At 38.8% G+C, this 19,541-nt stretch overlaps 2 protein-coding genes across 4 annotated transcripts; one reads left to right on the forward strand and one right to left on the reverse strand.

The window, feature by feature from the left end:
* Positions 1-1,639: 1,639 nt before the first annotated feature.
* On the reverse strand, positions 1,640-6,119 carry LOC124991926 (T-cell surface glycoprotein CD1b-like). Of its 2 annotated transcripts, none has more exons than XM_047562817.1 (6): positions 6,000-6,119; positions 5,441-5,707; positions 4,537-4,809; positions 4,069-4,347; positions 3,741-3,834; positions 1,640-3,095 (listed from the first exon to the last, which is right to left on the reverse strand). In XM_047562817.1, the coding sequence occupies exons 1-6, from the start codon at positions 6,106-6,108 to the stop codon at positions 3,074-3,076; spliced, it is 1,044 nt and encodes a 347-aa protein (XP_047418773.1). In that variant the 5' UTR covers positions 6,109-6,119; the 3' UTR covers positions 1,640-3,073. The 2 variants fall into 2 exon arrangements, with proteins under 2 accessions (XP_047418773.1, XP_047418781.1); XM_047562825.1 differs by having other exon boundaries at positions 5,441-5,652; positions 6,000-6,077.
* Positions 6,120-15,640: 9,521 nt separating this feature from the next.
* LOC124991243 (T-cell surface glycoprotein CD1b-like) lies at positions 15,641-19,290 on the forward strand. Of its 2 annotated transcripts, none has more exons than XM_047562088.1 (6): positions 15,641-15,788; positions 16,109-16,375; positions 17,017-17,292; positions 17,489-17,767; positions 18,002-18,095; positions 18,758-19,290. In XM_047562088.1, exons 1-6 carry the CDS (start codon positions 15,680-15,682, stop codon positions 18,774-18,776), a joined length of 1,044 nt encoding a protein of 347 aa, XP_047418044.1. In that variant the 5' UTR covers positions 15,641-15,679; the 3' UTR covers positions 18,777-19,290. The 2 variants fall into 2 exon arrangements, with proteins under 2 accessions (XP_047418044.1, XP_047418046.1); XM_047562090.1 differs by having other exon boundaries at positions 17,489-17,632.
* The last annotated feature ends 251 nt before the right edge of the window (positions 19,291-19,541 follow it).

Raw genomic sequence — 19,541 nt, forward strand, 5'->3', positions numbered from 1 at the left:
AGTTAGTTCAACATGATGAATACTGATTTAAAATTTAAAATTTCCTTTCTAGTATTTCACTCCAGGATTTTTAAAATTTGCTTAGTTTTTAGTTTAAATCATAGAAGCCTGTGCCATAGTTCATGTGGTACACACATCCCTGTTCTAACACTGTATGAAAAAGTCCTAAATTTCTTTTTTTCCAAAATGTTACCAAAAAGTAAGAATTGAAACAAGAGTAAAATAAGATGTGAGACAAGATGAATCCTAACCAATTTTATTGACTTTTAAAATATCCTGGAATTTTACTTATGACAATGTTGGATTATATTATTTAAGGGAAGCTATTCTGATGAGTATAACTAGTAATAGATTTTGAAAAATTCTACCTATCTGATGACATCTGAGAGCTATTACCATAGTGAGGAATTAGAGGACCAGAGGCCAGGAAAGATAAGAAGTCCTGAAAGGCAGAGCTCAGTGTCTGCAGCCATATGTCTCCACCTGCAGACATCTACGAATCCTAAAGAGAAAGGGGACTGAGCAGAGCATTTCACAGGCTAAGGAACCGAGAAACAAAAATTAGGTTATGGTGTCTGCATGGGAAGAGAAGTCCTGGAAAACACCATGGACTTTAGGGTGCAGTTCTAAAACCTACATCCTCAATCTCTATGCCCTAGGACCAAAGTGAATCATAAATAGGGAAAAAATATAGAGCAGTAATGGTTGAAATCCAGATCTGAATATTGTATTACTGATCTGATTAAGATCAACAAGCGTTGTTGTTAGTCCAGAACCCTAAATGTGAAGTTGAGAAATGAAAAGGGTGAATAAATCAAAGTCAATATTACCATGTTGTGTTCAAAATTTATTTTGAATGTTAAATTTACATGTGTTGTAAATTGAAAGACACAACAACTACAGAACACAGGAAGTGGATAAATGATAGGAAAATATTCCAAAGTCACTGAACAAGAAGAAAGTGGTAAAATATTAATTAATGTTAGGGTGTAATGTTTAGGATTAAGTGAAGGTTTAGAGGATAGCCAACAAAGAAATAGTAAAAGATCTTCAAACCAAGTTAATAATTGGGAAAGTAGTGTATATTAAAAATATTTGATCTAAAGGAGGTAAAATATTTGATCTAAAGGAGGCAGGAAGAAAAGAAGCAATAGCAAGATAGCAGATTGAGCTGTAAACACAAATTCAGCAATTAATTAAATTAAAATAAATAGCCTAAATAACTAAATGACAAAGACTCAAAGTGAGTAGGAAATGACTTACCTGTACTCTATTCACAAGTGAACTATAACAAATATATCTAAAGAGAAGATTTAGAGTTTAAAAGATGCAATAAGAAAATACTAAACCCAATGACCCTGATAAGGCCCTACTAAGTCCTGAAAACATCACCTTACCAGCAAGGAAATATTAAAAGAAGAAATACATCACAAGGAAGATTTAGCATTTGTAAATATTTAGGCATGTAATAGTACATTCTCTAAATTATGAAGCAAACAAAGTTATTTTTAAAAAGGAGATATTAAAAATGTACAATTTTGGTGGAGAATTTTATTAACATACCTGTGTGAATGATAGGAAAAGCATTGTACAAAAGCATCTGAATATGTATTAGATGCAAACAGCATAATTAATGAAAGTGACCTAATGGATATATTTAGAATTCACATTTATAACACCACAACCATAATTCTTTTCAAATAAACATAGAACATTTGTATTGAAAATGATGCTTGTCTATAAAACAATATGAACAAATTTCAAGAGTGAAAACACACAAAATATTTTTACTGACACAATGTAATTAAGTCAAAGCAATGATATTACTGGCAAATCCCTACCCTGCCTGGATGTTCAGAAACACTTTCTAAATAATTAACACGTCATGGTGAACAATTAGAAAATATATTGAACTGACAAAGACAATACAGTATATCAGGTTTACTGACATGCACTGAAACCCTGCTGCAATAAAATTCGTAGCCTTTAAATCAAGCAAATATGGGAGAATAGATACTTAGGGATTTCCATCAAGAAACTAGAACAATGAAAGCAAATTAATCCTGAAAGAAGTAGAAGGAAAAAACTGAAAATAAATTGCATGATTTGGATGACTTGTACAAAATATTTGAAACTTATCATATCTGACAAAAAAAAAAATAAAATTCTGAATACACAGTAAGAAAAGCTAGAAATATTCTCAAAAACTGGCCACAAATCCCAGCTGGGGAGGCTAAGGCAGGAGGATCACAAGTTCAAAGCAAGCATCAGCAACTTAACGAGGCCCTAAGTAATTTAGAGAGACCCTGTCTCACAAAAGGGAGGGAGGGTGCTGGGGATGTGGCTCAGTGCTTAAGCACCCCTGGGTTCAATCCCTGGTGCAAAAACATAAAACCAACTGGCCACAAAATTTAATACTTTTCTATTTAAAAAAAAAAAAAAAACTTCCCAACACCTGACGACACTAGTGAATTCCACTAAATCTACGCACACACACACACAAAATGTAAATAAAAATAACTACATACAAATGCCACACACCAGAAAGAAAAAAAAAACAACCATTTTTCATCTAATTTTATGTAGTCAAATTCTTAATATCAATACCTAATGAGGATATTGTTAGAATTACATGAATATAGATGTAAAACCCAAAACGAAACATTATAAAACTGAATACACGTGTATACATTGCATGCAAAACAGGGAAGTTAAGGACACATAATTTTGTTTTGCCTTTTGGAAAGCATTAAAGTGCAAGTCACATATTTACTGGATAAAAAATATTTAAAACTCTCAAGAAATTCATAATATGTACTAGCAATGATGAAATCTGAGTGGGTACTACTTCTGACAGCATTTCAAAATAAATTCACTGTTCGTAATTGTTTTTCTGATTGGATATAAATTATGATCTTTTTGCAATGTATGGGGAAAATGATTTGATCAACATGGATGATTACTTGATAAAATGTGTCAGGATTGACTCCCGGGCTGACATCCTAAGTTTCTGGACTTCTTGGTACTTATTCCAAGTACCAAGACATGATGGGGGAGAAGACATGATGAGTGCTCACTGGATGTCCTGATATGACCTGTCAAGAAAGCCAGAACAAAAAGCCAGGTGTATTGAAGACATATGTGCACATCCACATTTGTAGCAGCACTATTCACAATAGCCAATAGTGGAAATGATCAAAGATTCAGTAATGAATACATGGCTAAAAAAGTGTGGTGTGTACACATGCCATGGAATATTATTCATCCTTAATAAGGAAGGAAATTCCGACATATGGTAAGACAGAATTGAACACTTATTGGTGAGATAAACCCGTCACTGATGACAATTACTGTATGCTTTCAATCGCAAGAGTTACACAGGGTAGTTAAATTCAGAGACATGGAAAGTGGAATGGCCACCAACCAGCAGGGAGGAAGGAAACAGAGAAGTGTTTTTAAGTGGAAAGTGAGTTACCACTTTGCAAAATGGAAAAGACTTTAGGAGATGAATGATGGTGATGCATGCAAAGAAGGTGAACGTAGTTAACACACTTGATAATGGTAAAGATGTAAATCTCATGTGATCTTTACCACTGCTTTCAAAATTCCTTCTAAATGGGAAATAGGAGTTAAGAGGAAGTTTTGGTGGAAAGATGGAGGCTCTTGGGCTACAAAATAGATGAAAGGCAAAAAGAGAGGGAGTGAGACAGACAAGAAAGATTAAGGAAATAAAAATGCACCTGCGCCTCCAAAACCACAATGCAAGTCCCAGCAAAATGATCACACAGGGCACTGTAATTGCCAAAACGATCAAGCCAATGGAGAGGGAGTGCCCTGTTGATTGAGAGAGAGAACAAGGGATAATGTCACTTCAAATCCCATAAATTCATCCCCTGGCCTTCTGTTGCAGAGTTACGTAGCCTTCATTCTCTAAAGTTCCTTTCTCCATTCTTTTCTCTCTCACTACACCTTCCATTTTCTTTCTCCCCTCAACCTTCTCCAATCTTTCCCTCTTTGCTTGAGTACCACCTACCCTCATCTCCAGCTGGGCCCCCTACCCTTTCTCACCCCAGTAGAGGATGAGGTCCTGCCCTCCTAGGCTGCTGTGCTTCACCCTGCAGGCCAGGCCAGCTGCCTCCCCAGTTGCCACATCCAGGGTTGCTCTGAGATACCACGTCCCATCAGCGTTGGGCAGGATGTCACCTTGCTGAGTGTCTTCCTGCTCCTGCTCACCCCGCATCCACAGCACCCACACGGGCTTTGGGTAGAATCCAGACACATGGCACACCAGCAGCAGACGGCCAGGTCCAGGACTAGGACCACTTGACAGCCAGGCCTCAGGCTTCACTGGGACAGAAAAGGTAGGAAGGGCATCACATCATGACACTAACCCAGAGCACAGGGACTCAGAAACCCTCTTCTATCATCCTTCTTTAGGAAGGAAGAAAGTTATCAATAAAGTCCCTCCTCTTTTTGGGGTACACTCCTACACTTGGGTTGAAGGAGGTAGTGGACAGTGAAAGAGACAGGACCAACCTTGCTTCTGCAGATCTGCCTTCCCAGCTTCCAAGAGGCTCAGGAGATATTGGGGGCATGTTTCTAATAGCAGCTTCTCCACTGTTTCACAGATACCTTTGTACTTTGTGATTACTGTGCAGAATTTCTGTGCCCTGAGTTCACCTTCCGGGGAGGGCCAACCTGTCTTAAGGCTCAGAAAATCCAGTCCTTCTAAAGAACCCCTCAAGAAGCTCATGATGGCTCCCCCAGCGTACAGCTCACAGCCTGCTAAACCCTGGATCTCAAATGGGTCTGTGCAGAAGGAAAACAGAAAGGTTATTAAATAGCAAACAAGAAAGAAAGGGTTGTGGGGAGGACCCAGGATGTTGATTCTGGGAGAGGAAAAAAATCTGGAAGGTGAAACAATGAATCTGAATAATGATAGCATTTACTTTCAGAAAGAAATCACTGGAAAGGTATAAATATTGTGAACAGTAAGAACCTGTAAAAGTATACTGTGGGTATAGGGGAGAGGAGAGGTAGAGGGTAAGGAAGAGTGCCATGCAGTCACCAACACAGCTTTCCAAAGGGAACCAGAGATGCACATGGAGAGGAGAAGTTTGAATGGATGGATGCGAGGAGGAGCCACACTTTAGGTCTTTCAAGAACAAGTAGGAAATTAAGAAGCAAGTTTCACAGGAGACAAACCTGGGGCTGGTCATAGATCAGACCTATCAGATCTGGCAGAGACAGGTGCACATGTATCAAGATTATGGAATATTTTGTGGAGGTGTGGAGTCTCAGAGAAGGAGTCTACTCCAGAGAAGTGTGTGCACACAGCTGGGTGAAGAAAGGAAGCGGGGGAAGGACCAAAGGGAGCAGTGCCCTGGAGCAGGAGAGAATAAGTCATTGACAAGCCCCCAGGTCTGAGGACTGGACTTACATTCCAACTCGAACTCATTGACATGATCCTGCACTTCACTGGTGAATACAAAGAAATAGACTCGGAAGATCTCCTCCAGCATCAGAATGGTCTCACTGCTGAAGTTCCCCTTTGCCCATGGTTTTAGGAATATGGCAGTGCCTGTGTCACTATCCCAACCATGAATCTGCATATCATCCAGCCAGCCTGAGCCACGATTCTGTGTCCAGGTGCTGTTGACAAAGGATGAGATTTGCATGACATGGAATGAGGTCGAACTCTGGGAGGCTGTAAACAAAGGAAGGAAAGATAGTGAAGAGAAAGGGAAAAGCAGGAGGGAAACAGAACCTGTGCATACTGAAAAAGATGCAGGAAACAAGACCCCAGGGTCTGCAGAAACATAACAACTGACACATCTGAGAGCCTCAGGACCTCAGGCTGAGTCCCACCTCCACATAATGGAAGACATCTAGAGTCAAGAGGGGGCAGGTCCTCAGAGTCCAGGTGCACCTGGGCAAGTGCAGCCTGCTTTCAGGGAGACCCTCTGCACCAGATCAGGAGCTGACTCAACTAGGCTTACCTTCCAGATTGTCCCCACCTGGGAAGAGAACTGCTAGCAATACAAGTAGCAGGAGCAGCATTCCACTGACAGAGAACTTCTGACTCTCTGCTGGTGTTTGATCTCTCATTTCAGAAACCCTTTCTCTCAACACTCTGCAGTGACTTCCTCTTTTCCAACTGACAAAACTCTTCCTCATACAAAGTGCATATTGGAGAAGAAATGTGCCTCCCACAGCCCTGGGTACTCCTACACTACCTCTCATTTCCCCTGTGGCCCTGGCTTCTAGACTTATTCTCACCTCCATGGCTTTCAGCTTCTCTCCAGGTCTTCAGCTTCCTTGAGAGAGCTCAAAAAAAATTCCTATGTGGTTTTGAAGGGTCGATTCTTCTCCCAAAGCCTTTATTTGTATGTCTGTAAATTGAGGGAGTAACACTAAGCAATTTCTCAGCTGCCCCTCTGCTGGGAAGGATGCTTCTGGTTTATCCACCCAAGTCAGCCTCTCCTATGTCCCTATCTTCTCTGGTACTGTCATTCTCCTTCCCAAGGTTCTCAGTGTCTCCTTTATCCTGTGTCATCCCCTTGTCTTATCTCCCTAGTTCACCTTCTTATTTCTGATTTTCCATTTTCATATCTTGACTGCAACTTTGTCAAAGCCTTTATATTTCCAACTGTAACTGTAAAATCAGCCAATCTATCAAAGTCTTGGGAGAAAAATAAATAGATATAATACAGACGATTAGATTAGACTACTCAAAAACTAAAGAAAAATATCTGTCCTATTTTACTTTCCCTCTTTTATTCGCCAAACAGAATACAAGGAAATGAACATGAAACCACTGATCTTGAAAGATTTTTCACTTCAGTCAAGTAAAAATATTATTAACACCTACAATGGAAACAGCAGGGTGCTGGGAGTTACAGCATATAGAACCACCAGACTGAAGCAAAACATAAAACACTACGAGGCTGCGGAGGCTTTCTCTGTTACAGTGCCCCTTAATGGTTTGTTGTTATTATTGTTTCCTTTTCCAACTCCATACATTTCATGGTTGCTTGGGTTCTTTTTCTACGAACGCATTTTACCCTCAGTTCCCAGAACAGTACATGAGAACAGACGGACAATGCACAGAAAACATTTGAGGCAGAGCAGTAGGAAGAGTAGAAGGAAGAGAAAATAATGAATGAGAACACAAGTACGGAGAGCCTCAATGCAGTTGGAATCCTTTGTTCTCTTCTATACTGGATCCTGCATTCTCTGTCTGTGTGTCTTCTTATGAGAAATGTCTATTCAGATCATTTCCCCATTTTAATTGAATTATTGGTGTTCTTGAGTTTTTGGAATTTCATACATATTCAGGATATTAGTTCTTTTCAGACAAATAGTCGGCAAAGGTTTTCTCCTCTTCTGCAGTCTGTCTTTTCACTCTGTTATTTCCTTTGCTGTGTAGAAACTTGTTAGTATGATAGAATCCTCTGTGTTGAGTTTGACTTTTGCTGAATATGCTTTTGGGTTCCCATCCAAAAAAAGTATTGCCTACACTAAAGTCTTCATGTGTCCTCTCTATATTTTCTTCTAGCAGTTTCATACTTTCATGTATTATATTTAGGCTTTTGATGCATTTTGAGTTTTTTTTTTAAATTTACACAGGCAACTATACTCCATACCATGAGGACTCCTCTCTCAAAAGGGTCTTTTGTTTGACCCTTTTGTCAAACAAAACCTGAGTAGGAAAATATTTCAAAATTCAAATTCTTGGCTATCCTAGTCAAGGGTGTGCCCAGGACACAGGGCCATAACAAACTTTTGCACTAACAAAAAATCCTGTGAGAATAGAAATTAATAGTTGAAAATGGATCCCTCTTTTCTGAGTCCCCAATAAAAAATATGTCAATACATATCCTAAAATCCCACCCAAAAATCAAAGAAGATGATCATTTCCATTTATGTAGAAAGAGCATTTAACAAAGACCCAAATTTTGTCTTGATAGCAACTCTCTCAACAGTGAGATATAGAAGGAAATTTTCTCAACATAATAAAACATACGTATGAAAATCTCACATAATCCATGTGGGAAAATTGAACACTTAGTTCCAAGAGATTTAGTACAAGAAAGGATGTCCTCACTCATCACTTCCATCAAACACAGCACTAGAAATCCTAGCAAAAGCAATCAGCAACAAATAAATAAATAAAAGTACCTAAATCTGAAGGGGAAGACTAAGATCATCATTGCTTTAAGATGATATGATCCTATAGATACAGGACCCTTAACACTTAGCTCAAATAAATGAATTCAGTAAAACTATAGAATATAAAGTCAGCATAGAAAAATGAGCATTTCTATACACAAACAACAATTGACACACACAAAACATGAAATAAAAAATCTCATGTAAAATAGTATTAAAAAATAAAACATTTAGGAAAAACAGGATGTGAAAAATATGTATGCTGAATACCATGAACACTAAGTGAAGAGGACACAAGCAAATGGAAAGATATCCCTTGCTCATGGGTTAAAAGAATATTGTTAAAATTTCCATATTACTCAAAGTGATCTATAGATTCCAAACAATACTTATCAAAAAATGACCTATAACAGAAAAAAAATTCTGGGGAAAAAAATCAGAGCCATCACCCCACCTGATTTTAAGTATTCGAGGAGATGGATGTGTTTTACCTGATTACACCACGTTTGAATGCATTTAAACATCACACAGTACTGTATGAACATGTAAACTTTTCTGCTTTTAATGTATCAGTGAAAAAATAAATATAATTTTTACAGGAATAAATAAAATAATATGTCAAATCTATATAGTAATCAAAACAGTGCAGTATTAGCATAAAAACAGGCACACACCAGGGGGACAGAATGATGAGTCCAGAAATTAATCCAAACATATTTGTTCAACTAATTTTCAGCAAGGGTGCCATGAGTATATAATGGGGAAAGCATAGTCTCTTTAATAAATGGTGCTGAGAAAACTGTATTTCCACAGGCAAAATAGCTAACTGGATTCATATTTCACCATACACTAAAATCAATTCAAAATGGATAAAAGGAATCATGCCTGAAACCATAACATTCCTAGAGGAAAAGATGAGGGAAAACTGCTTGATATTGGCCTGGACAATGAGTTTTTTAATATCACCCCCAAAGCTCAATCTCTAAGAGCAAAAGATAAATGAACAAGTTTATATCAAACTGAAAATATTCTCCACAGCAAACAACCAAAAAATACCTATATAACCTGTATAAACATAAAATACTTGCAATGTAATAAGTTGTTAATACCCAAAATGTATAAAGAACTCACACAACTCAACTAGAGAAAAGCCAGTATCTTGATTTAAAAATGAATAAGGACTTGAATATTATTTTTTCAAAGAAAACATAGAAATGGCCAATAGATGTATGAAAAGATGCTCAAAATCACTAATCATCAGGTAAATGAAAATTGAAACCACAGAAGATATCACCTCATACCTGTTAGATAGGCTATTATTGAAGGTGTGGGAAAATGGAGACCCCTGTACATGGTTGGCAGGAACATCTCGGTGCAGTCATTATGGAGTACAATACAGAGGTTCATAGATAAATTAAAAAGAGAATTACCATATGAACGGCAATCCCAGTTCCAAGTATATACCTAAAGGAGATAAAATTAGCATCTCTTGAAGTTATCTGCAGTCTCGTATTCATTGCAACATTATTCACAGTAGCCAGATACAGAAATAACAAAACAAACACAGAAAACACCAATGTCCATTAATAGGCAAATGGCTAATGAAACGTGTTTGAATATTGCGCAACTTTTAAAAAAGAAAAAGAAGATGAAGAAGGAGACCTTGCCATTTGCCACCACATAGAATACACAAAGAGAATAAAAGAACAGTGACCAGGGAAGGGGGAAGGGGAGGAAAAGGGGAGAATTAGGTTTGATTCACTCTATGGCAAATATGGAGAATGAATAAATCCAGAGCTCCTATGTATGAGTATATTCATCATATTATACTATTACAATATTATAATATTGACTGTACTCAATATTATTAATATTGTTGTATTTAGAATATTTGCTAAAAGAGCAGATTTTAGATACCCTTGCCAAAAATAAATAAATAAATGAATGGTAATTGATTGTGAGATAATTGTTTAATTTCCTATGTAAACATTTCACTCTCCATATATATATACATATATATATATAAATATATATATATAAAAGCAATGTGTTGTACACCTTAACTATATATGATAAAAAAGTTTCTAAATACAAAATAAATTTAATAATCCATCTTCATTCAATACAAAATCTCTATTGTTTTCCGAAATATCAAACCTTCATCAGAGTCTATAATTACCAAGTACAATGCCAATTTGAAACCTAACAGTAAGGAGTGAATATTGATTTTTAATGAATAATTTCATATATGCAAAGGGAGAGAAAGTAGTATAAAGAACTGACCTTTCCTACATAGGTTTGAAAATATCATCAACCCCTAATTGAAGGAAAATTCACATATCATGTTTCTTTCATGAAGTTTTCAAAAGGTATTTCTGAAACATAAAGATTATTTTCTTAACTGTAACAAAAATTACCTTATGGTACCTAAAATTTAAAGTTTTTCACTATCATTAAATAGATAATTATCACTCAAAATTCCCCCACTGTTTCATGAATTATGTTTTTACAATTTATTTATGGAATTAGAATAAAAGTAAGGCTATGCCTTGAAATTGGCTGATATGTCTCATGAATCTTTTTAACCTATCATTTTTCTTCTCTCATTTTTAAATAGGATAATATGATTTCAAAACCCCATTCCAAGACCTCTGTTGTTTGGTTTTCTTAGAACGTCTCAAAGAAAAAGGAAAATGCTATGGTGTTTTCAGGGTAAATATCATCCTCAACTCATAGTTATACTTTCAACTCAAGATCAGAACAACAGGGTTTTACTCATCCATCTCACATCTACTTTACTCCCACACAGAAAATCCTAGTTCCCAGTGAATTTACGTAATAACATATCATTACATGTTCACCACATCCCATAAATGCCCACATGTCAGACATAAAGGCATAAACACTACCCCCAATGTCGTTACTGAAAACTGTTATTTGTTTTTTGACCCTAGAGTATATTCCCCTAGAACAGTAAAGTTAAATAGCTGTACTTTAAGTTTATTTCAAACAGTCCCTGGCTCTGTGGAATTTCATTAACTTGCATAGTGTTCTTGTTCAATTTATATTTTGCTTTCGATTTTTAGGAATTGATATTTTGTTCAGTAATTTTTACAAAATTTACATTTGGAAAATGATTTCCAGAATGACAGGACAAAGAACAGACTATCATTTCCCCAAACGCAGTGACAACACAGGATAAAATTCTCAAAATAAAATATGTCCGAATCTGGAAATGAGTGAAGGCTATACAACAAATTGAGAAGACTTGCTCAAAAATAACTACCTGAGGCTACATAAGAACAGTGGGGGCTGTGGCAACTTAACATGGTGAAGCTCCTGTCCTTCTCCTGGCCAGACAGTAGATCGGGCTGAGGACCAGCAGTCTTGTTGCCACAACGAGAAGGGTAGACCCAATCTGGAACTCCACAAAAAGGCCCCAAGCCCACAGAGCTTGTTGAAACAACAGCAACAGGTAGTAAAAACAAAACAAAACAAAACAAACTCCCCCAAAACAAAAACAAAACAAAACAAAAAAACAAAAAACAAAGTCAGCATCACAGCTACCAGAGGCTGCAGTACTGGAGGGAGAAAAAGACTAGGCAGGATTTAGTAAAGATATCCGGGAGATAAGACAGGCATAGTGGACTCTGCTCAGTGCCCACTTGTTTCCAGGGGTCTGGAAGGCTGCACACATATGAGGAGAGGCCAAAGATAGACAGATATCAACCTCTGCTGGTTACACATGAGGACTTGCACGAGGAGAAAGCACAACCCAGACAGATTTGCCATCTGCTCAGGTGGTATGTGTGTGCCCCAACCACCAGCAAAAGGTGGAAGATTTACTAGCTTAAGGTATTAGGCAGAGCCACTGACCAATCATTGCCTACCACAAGCTGCAGTGACCCAAGAGGTGCTCCTAGGAAACTGGGTTAAAAACTGCAAAAGTAAGTAAGAAGGGGAGGGAAGGAGATAGGGATTGAGGAAACAGTTGTCAAACAAAACAAAACCAACAAAAAACACTGAGCAGAGACATCAGTGACTACAGACTGCAGGGCTGTAAGAATTTACAAAGTAAATCCAGGCTGATAACTGAACAAAAACAAATAGAAGACACAAATAAGCAAAAGAAACCAAACCACAACGATGACTTGATTTAAAGAGAAACAACCAAAAATTTTCTTAAATGAGATGATGAGTAATAAATATTCATACATGAAATTCCATTCAGCAATATAAAGGTACAGGTTCCTGATATAATTAGCAACATAGATTCTTTATATCCTTCAGATAAATGGAAAATAGAGAACCAGATATAAAAAATACCTACAATGTATTCCCACCTTAAATAGGTCAGGAAATATAGTTCTAAGCTCAACAGGCATGAAGCAGGAATAGAGCTACGAAAGGTCAGGTTGGGGTGGTTTTGAACAAAACCAATATAAGGAGTTACTGGATTCTGGATCCTGACTATGGTGATGTTTATGTGGGCAAATATACTTGTTAAAATAAATGGAACCATACACTTAAGATACATGCATCTTACTGAAAATTATACATTAATAAAGTTGATTCAATAAAAATTTTAAAGTAACAAAACCATAGACACAGTAAGAAGACATGGTCATATGGAAAAAGCTAACATTCAGCTTCAGAGGGACACAGCCTCAACAAAGTTAACAAGCATTAAACAACAAAGGGAGAAAGACATCAATGACGCAAAATCTACAACAAAGTCTACAAGGAATATTATGAGAAAAAAATGCCAACACAATAGATATCCTGACACAGACTGGTAAGGCTTTTGTATTTTCCACTGAGCAAATATTACCTGCAAGAAAGGTACTTTGCCATGGTTCCTACACCTAGGAACTCAAAAATAAAAAGCACTGGGAAGACCCCAGTAACTGCAGCACAGGCAGGAAGTGAGGCAGGCATGTGATAGAGTCCAGTTGAAGCACTCTCTGGGCATAGAGGAGGGAAAAGCTGTTTTCCATTCAAGGATCAAGAAAAATCTCTGAAGGAACTGGCATCAGGGCTTTGAAGGCTGAGTGCTATGGTAAAAATGGTGAATCTAAGAATTCTATTCCAGAATTACAGAAAATAGTTGGCCTTACAAGAGCAAGTGATTATTAAGTAGAAGGAGAAAAAAAATTAAATGGAGAGTAGAACAGAGGAAATTACTATGCTGTCCTAAGTTCCGAGGCAATCGGGTTCCCTCACATTGAGGGAGTCATGGTGAAGCATCACATGCGGTAAACTGCTATGAGCTGGGAAGGAATAGAAATGGGAGACACTTTAGATAAGCTGGGGAAGGTGACTGAGGATAAAGTAGAGTGATCAAGAGAGAAAAAACTAATACAGTTGACTATGGAATGTAGAACAAGAAATTGGGAAGAGATAAGGAAATTTAAAAAACCCATGAGTACATCTACAAATTACAAGGACTATCGAAAGTATTAGGAGCACTATCACTGTCAAGAGGATGAAGTTCATGGAAAGGGGGTATCCTGTGGATACTGGAGACATACATGGATTTCATCTTAAACCCACTGCTGATTCAACTCTTCCCACTAATTTCCTTATTTAGCGTGTACATTCTGGCTATGAGCCACATCAATCATCCTGATACAGTCAGTTCATTTCTGCCCCTACCAAGGAAAGGTTTTTTGACTACCTCCAAATCTCATGGATCTATGTGTCCCTTGTGTCCCGCTCTTCTATTCCCATGTTCATTCCTTTCTCACAATTCTCATCTACATCAGGCATCTCCAAACTTTCCTTTGTCCTACCATGGGGATGAAGACCACCTACTCACATTTTCAACTCACATTTCCATGACCCTGGTAGAAGGTCATGTCCTGGCCTGCTGGACTGCTATGCCTCACTCTACAAGACAGGTCAGCTACCGCATCAGCTAATACACCCAGGATGACCAAAGACAGTTTTAGTCAGTTTTGTTTTCACATGACCTAAATACAAGAGAAGAAAACTTAGAGGATGGAAAATTTATTTCAGGCTCACAATTTCAGAGGTTTAGTCCATGCTTGACTGTACTGTTCTTGGTCGAAGGTGATGCAGCAGCACATCATGGTGGAAGGGCCCAGTGGAGGGAAGCCACTCAGCTCATTGTGGAATCAAGAAGCAAAGAGAGAGAAGAGAAAATGGGCTACAGGGAAGATGCATCCTTCCAAGACATGTCTCCAAAAACCCACCTCCTCCAGCCCCTCCTGTCTGCAGTTACCACCCAGTCCCTTGCATTCAAACTAAGGTGGATCCATTAGGTTACAGTTCTCATGATCCAATCATTTTACCTTAGACTATTCCTACACTAACAGAGGAGATTTGGGGGTCATCTCATTTCCAAACCACAACAGAAACCATGTCCCATCAGCATTAGGAAGAATACCATTTTGTTTAATGCCCAGTTGCTGCTGCTCAACCCACATACACATTGCCCAAACAAGCTTTGGGTAAAAACCAGAGACATTGTAAATGAGCAGTAGTTAGTCATTTGAAGATTGAATGAAAGGACAACCAGGAATCTGGTCTCACTGCGGATAGAACAAAAGAGATTCATATGTAAGTACTTATGCAGAACTAAGAAAACATTATTCACATTAACAGGAAAAGTTATAGTTTTTCTTCTCTAGGAAACTATCACCTAGGCAAACTTCATTATGTCTTGTTTAAAGAGTATGATATAAAAGGGTCAAGACTTAAATTGAAATATCTTATGGGAAAGGGGCTGAATGGACTTGAAATATCCTCCTGAGGCACCAGGGACGCCTGATACTTGCATTCTGATGAATGACACTAAGTAACATGTCAAGTTTCTGCTGAATGTGACCACCTTTCTTGAACTAAATAATTGAGTCTTAAAGGTGTGGTTCAAGCAATGAGGACAAAGGTTGCCTCCAGAGGTAAGGTCCCCAGGACTGGGTCAGAGGTTGGATTTGATGTCTGGACATCTAGCACTCCAAGTAACAAAAAAGGACATACAAAAGCAAAAATATAGTCAGAAAATTCATAAGAATGAGAATTAGGGAGACCAGAGAAGCAAAGAAACACTGAGAACCTTATTAAGGGCTAATGACAATGCCAGAGAAAGCAGTTTAGTGGGAGGGAGAGAGGCTGAGTTGGGTGGATAAACCAAAAGAATCATTTCAGATTAAAGAAGATTGGAAGCTGATCAATGGTTCAGTATTTCCCTTCTTATTGACAGATGGGTAAATAAAGGCTTAAGGACATGAAGTGACCTTTAAAATCATATAGGGACTTTTCCGAGCTCATCTCAAGGAAGCTGAGGCGTTGCAGAGAAGCTGGCAACATTGGAGGTGAGACTAAGTCTAAGAGATCAAGGGCTGTGGAGGAAATAAGAGGTGGAGTAGGAGTTCCAGCTCTGTGGGAGGCACATTTCTTCTCTGACATGACTTGGTATGAGGAAAAAATCTGCCAGTTGAAAAGAGGAAGTCACTACAGAGTACTGAGAGAAAGTATTACTGAAATGAGAGATCAAACACCAGCAGAGAGTCAGAAGTCCTCTGTCAGTGGAATGCTGCTCCTGCTACTTGTATTGCTAGCAGTTCTCTTCCCAGGTGGTGACAATCAGGAAGGTAAGCCTAGTTGAGCCAGCTCCTGATCTGGTGCAGAGGGTCTCCCTGAAAGCAGGCTGCACTTGCCCAGGTGCACCTGGCCTCTGAGGACCTGCCCCCTCTTGACTCTAGCCATCTTCCCTTATGCTGGAGGTGGGGCTGCAGCCCGAGGTCCTGAGGCTCTCAGATGTGTCAGGCGTTATGTTTCTACAAACTCTGGGATCTTGTTTCCTGCATCTTTGCAATCTTTGTTTTTTTTTTTTTTGTTTGTTTGTTTGTTTGTTTTTTAATTTCCCTCTAGCTTCTCCCTTCAGTTAAGTCTTTTTTTCTTTTCTTCACAGCCTCCCAAGGGCCAACCTCATATCGTGTCATGCAAATCTCATCCTTTGCCAACAGCACCTGGACACAAAATCGTGGCTCGGGTTGGTTGGATGATCTGCAGATTCATGGCTGGAACAGTGACACAGGCACTGCTATATTCCTGAAGCCCTGGTCTAAGGGCAACCTCAGTGATGAGGAGGTCACAGAGCTGGAAGAGATCTTCCGGGTCTACTTCTTTGGATTCACGAGGGAAGTGCAGGAACGCATCAGTGACCTCCAGTTGGAATGTGAGTTCAGTCCTCAGAACTGGGGGGTTCTCTGTGACTTGCTTACTTACTCCCTTGGTTCACTGCTCTTTCTGGTTCTCTCCCCACTTTCCTTCTTTACCTAACTGCCTGCACACAATTCTCTAGAGCTGCCTCCCTTTATGGCTCCACTCCTCCACAAAGTGGACCTGATCTGGCTGCCTCCTCACTCATCTCTGACAGATGAAGGTATCTGCTCTATGATCAGCTCTTGGTGTGTCCCCTGTGAAACATTCTACTTATTTTCCTACTTGTTCCTAAGTGAACCAAAGTGTGGCTCCTTCTCTTATCCAAACGTTTCCCTGAGTTCTCCTCTCCCTGTGGACTTCTGGTTCTCTTGGGAAATCTGTGCTGGTGACTGCATGCCACTGTTCCCCCACCCCCACCCCGCCTCTCCTCTGCCCTGTAGTCACTGTCCTTTTTCCCACAGCATTGCCACGTTCATGAGAGGCACATGTCTCCCCATTGCTCTACCTCAGAAAGTCTCTAAATGCTGCTATAACTTATCATTTCACATTCTAGACTTTTTTTTCCTCACCCAGATCTATATCCTAGGTCCTCCCCACATCCCTTTATTCTCTTTTGATGTTTACTAATTTTTTTTCTGTTTTTCTTCTGCACAGACCCTTTTGAGATCCAGGGCGTAGCAGGCTGTGAGCTACACTCTGGGGGAACCACTGAGAGTTTTTTGAAGGGGGCTATAGAAGGACTGGAATTCCTGAGCATCAATTATACATGTTGGCCTTCCCCAGGAGGAGGCAGCAGGGCAGAGAAGGTCTGTGAATTAGTCGCAAAGTACAAAGGTATCTTTGATACAATAGAGAACCTGCTTTATGAAACCTGTCCCCGGTATCTCTTGAGCGTCCTGGAAGCAGGGAAGGAGGATCTGCAGAGACAAGGTTAGTCCTGCTATTTCACTTTCAAATTCCTCCTTAAACCTAAAAGTAGGAAAGCACCCAAGAAGGAGAAGGGCTTCATCAATAATCTATTTCATTCCCAAAGGAGAGAAGGGGGTCAATGTGCAAATCTGCCTGAGTCTGTGTGATCTGGGTTAGCATCAATCTGTGACACCCTCCCTGTCCTTTGTCGTCCTAGTGAAGCCCAAGGTCTGGCTGTCCAGTGGTCCCAGTCCCAGACCTGGACATCTGCTGCTGGTGTGCCATGTCTCTGGCTTCTACCCAAAGCATGTGTGGGTGATGTGGATGCGGGGTGAGCAGGAGCAGCTGGGCACTCAGCAAGGTGACTTCCTGCCCAACGTTGATGGGACGTGGTATCTCCGAGCAACCCTGGATGTGGCAGCTAAGGAGGCAGGTGGTCTGGCCTGCAGAGTGAAGCACAGCAGCCTAGGAGGGCAAGATCTTGTCCTCTACTGGGGTGAGAAAGAGCTGGGACCCAGGCTGGAGATGGGAGGAGATGATGCTCATGCATAAAGTGGGGAACTGTGAAGGATGGGGGAAGAGGAGAGGAGTAAAGATGGGTAAGGATGGTGGTCAAAGAGGGCAGGAAATTGAGAATGGACTTCTAGAAAATGAAGGATACATAGCTGGACAAACAAAGGCTATGGAATGAATGCATGAGACAGTCTGTGTCATCCCTCCCAACTGACAGGAAGCTCCATCTCCATTGGCTTGATCATTTTGGCAGTTATAGTGCCCTGTTTGGTCTTTCTGATGGGCCTCACATTATGGTTCTGGAGGCGCTGGTGAGTTTTTATTTTCTTAATATTTCTTTTCTCTTCACTTTCCTACTCTCTACTTTTTGTCTGTTTACATTATATCAATCCCCAACTTTTCACAAGAACTTTCTTCTTAACTCCCATCTCCCACAGAGCTAATATAAAAAATGTGGTAAGATACATATAATATAAATTTAATATCTTTACCTATTTGAAGTGTGTTAAATACATTTGCATTCTTTGTGGCCATCACCATCGTCCATCTCCCAAACCTTTTTCATCTTGCAAACTGGAAACTTACTTTCCATTTAAAAACACTTCTCTGTTCCCTTCCTCCCCAATGGTTGGTACTCCATCCATTCCACTTTTTTTTTATTATGAATTTAACTACCCTTTTCAACTGTTATAATTGGAATTGTGCACTATCTATCACTTTGTGACAGGTTTATCTTATTTAGCAGTATGTCTTCAAGGTTTATTTACATTGCATCTTATGTCAGAATTTCCTTCCATTTCGAGGCTGAGTAATATTCCACCACATACAGACCACATGTTCTTTACCCATTTATCCACTAGTGGACTCCTGAGTTTTTCCACCTTAGACTATTGTGAATTATGCTGCTGTGAATGTGGGTGTACACACATATTGTATTGTATATTGGGTTCTGTTTTGCTTGCTTTCTTGACAGGTCATATCAGGACATCTAGGAAGCATTCATTCCATCTTCCATCTCTGATAAATACCAGAAATCCCAGAAACTTAAGATGTCAGTCCAACCTCAATCTCATTACATTTCATCAGATAATCACTGTTTCTATTGAATCAGAGATTTAATAGTTTGGAAGAAAAAAATCACTATCTGTATAGCAGCAGAGAAATAATTAAGAGCTGTGAATTTATTTTGAGATAGTATCAGTAGTATAAACCATCTATATTTCATCATTTATTAGGTACATATTCTGCCTTATGGAGTTGAAAATGTATTTTATCTTTTATTAAGGTAATGTTGTGACTTACACATAATGATTTTCAAATGGCAAAACAAAATTTTGTTTCTGTAACTCACCTGTTTTCTTGTGTAACATCAGCATACGTATTGAAAATATTTTTTAAAAATATTTTGTTTAGGGTTTTACATCTTTGCTCATTTAATTCTTACAATGTTGTTGTCAAATATTGGTATCAAGAACTTTTTGTTTATATAAAGGAAGTTATAAAATGTTTCTTTGTTTTTATTCTCCAGAATTTGAGACAGTTTGTATGTGTATTTTCATTTTTATTTTCATAAAGATTTGATAGAATTCACCAGTGAAACTTCAGGAAATTGTTTGATCGAAAAGTTTTAAATTTTGTGGCCAGTTTAAAAAAAAATAAACCTAACTCTATTCAGAATATGTATTCAGATTTTTTTTGTGTGTGTATTTGGTAAGCTTTAAATATTTTGTACAAGTCGTCCAAATCACTCAGTTCAT

Source organism: Sciurus carolinensis, chromosome 1 (assembly GCF_902686445.1).
Source record: "Sciurus carolinensis chromosome 1, mSciCar1.2, whole genome shotgun sequence".
Lineage (NCBI taxonomy): Eukaryota > Metazoa > Chordata > Mammalia > Rodentia > Sciuridae > Sciurus > Sciurus carolinensis.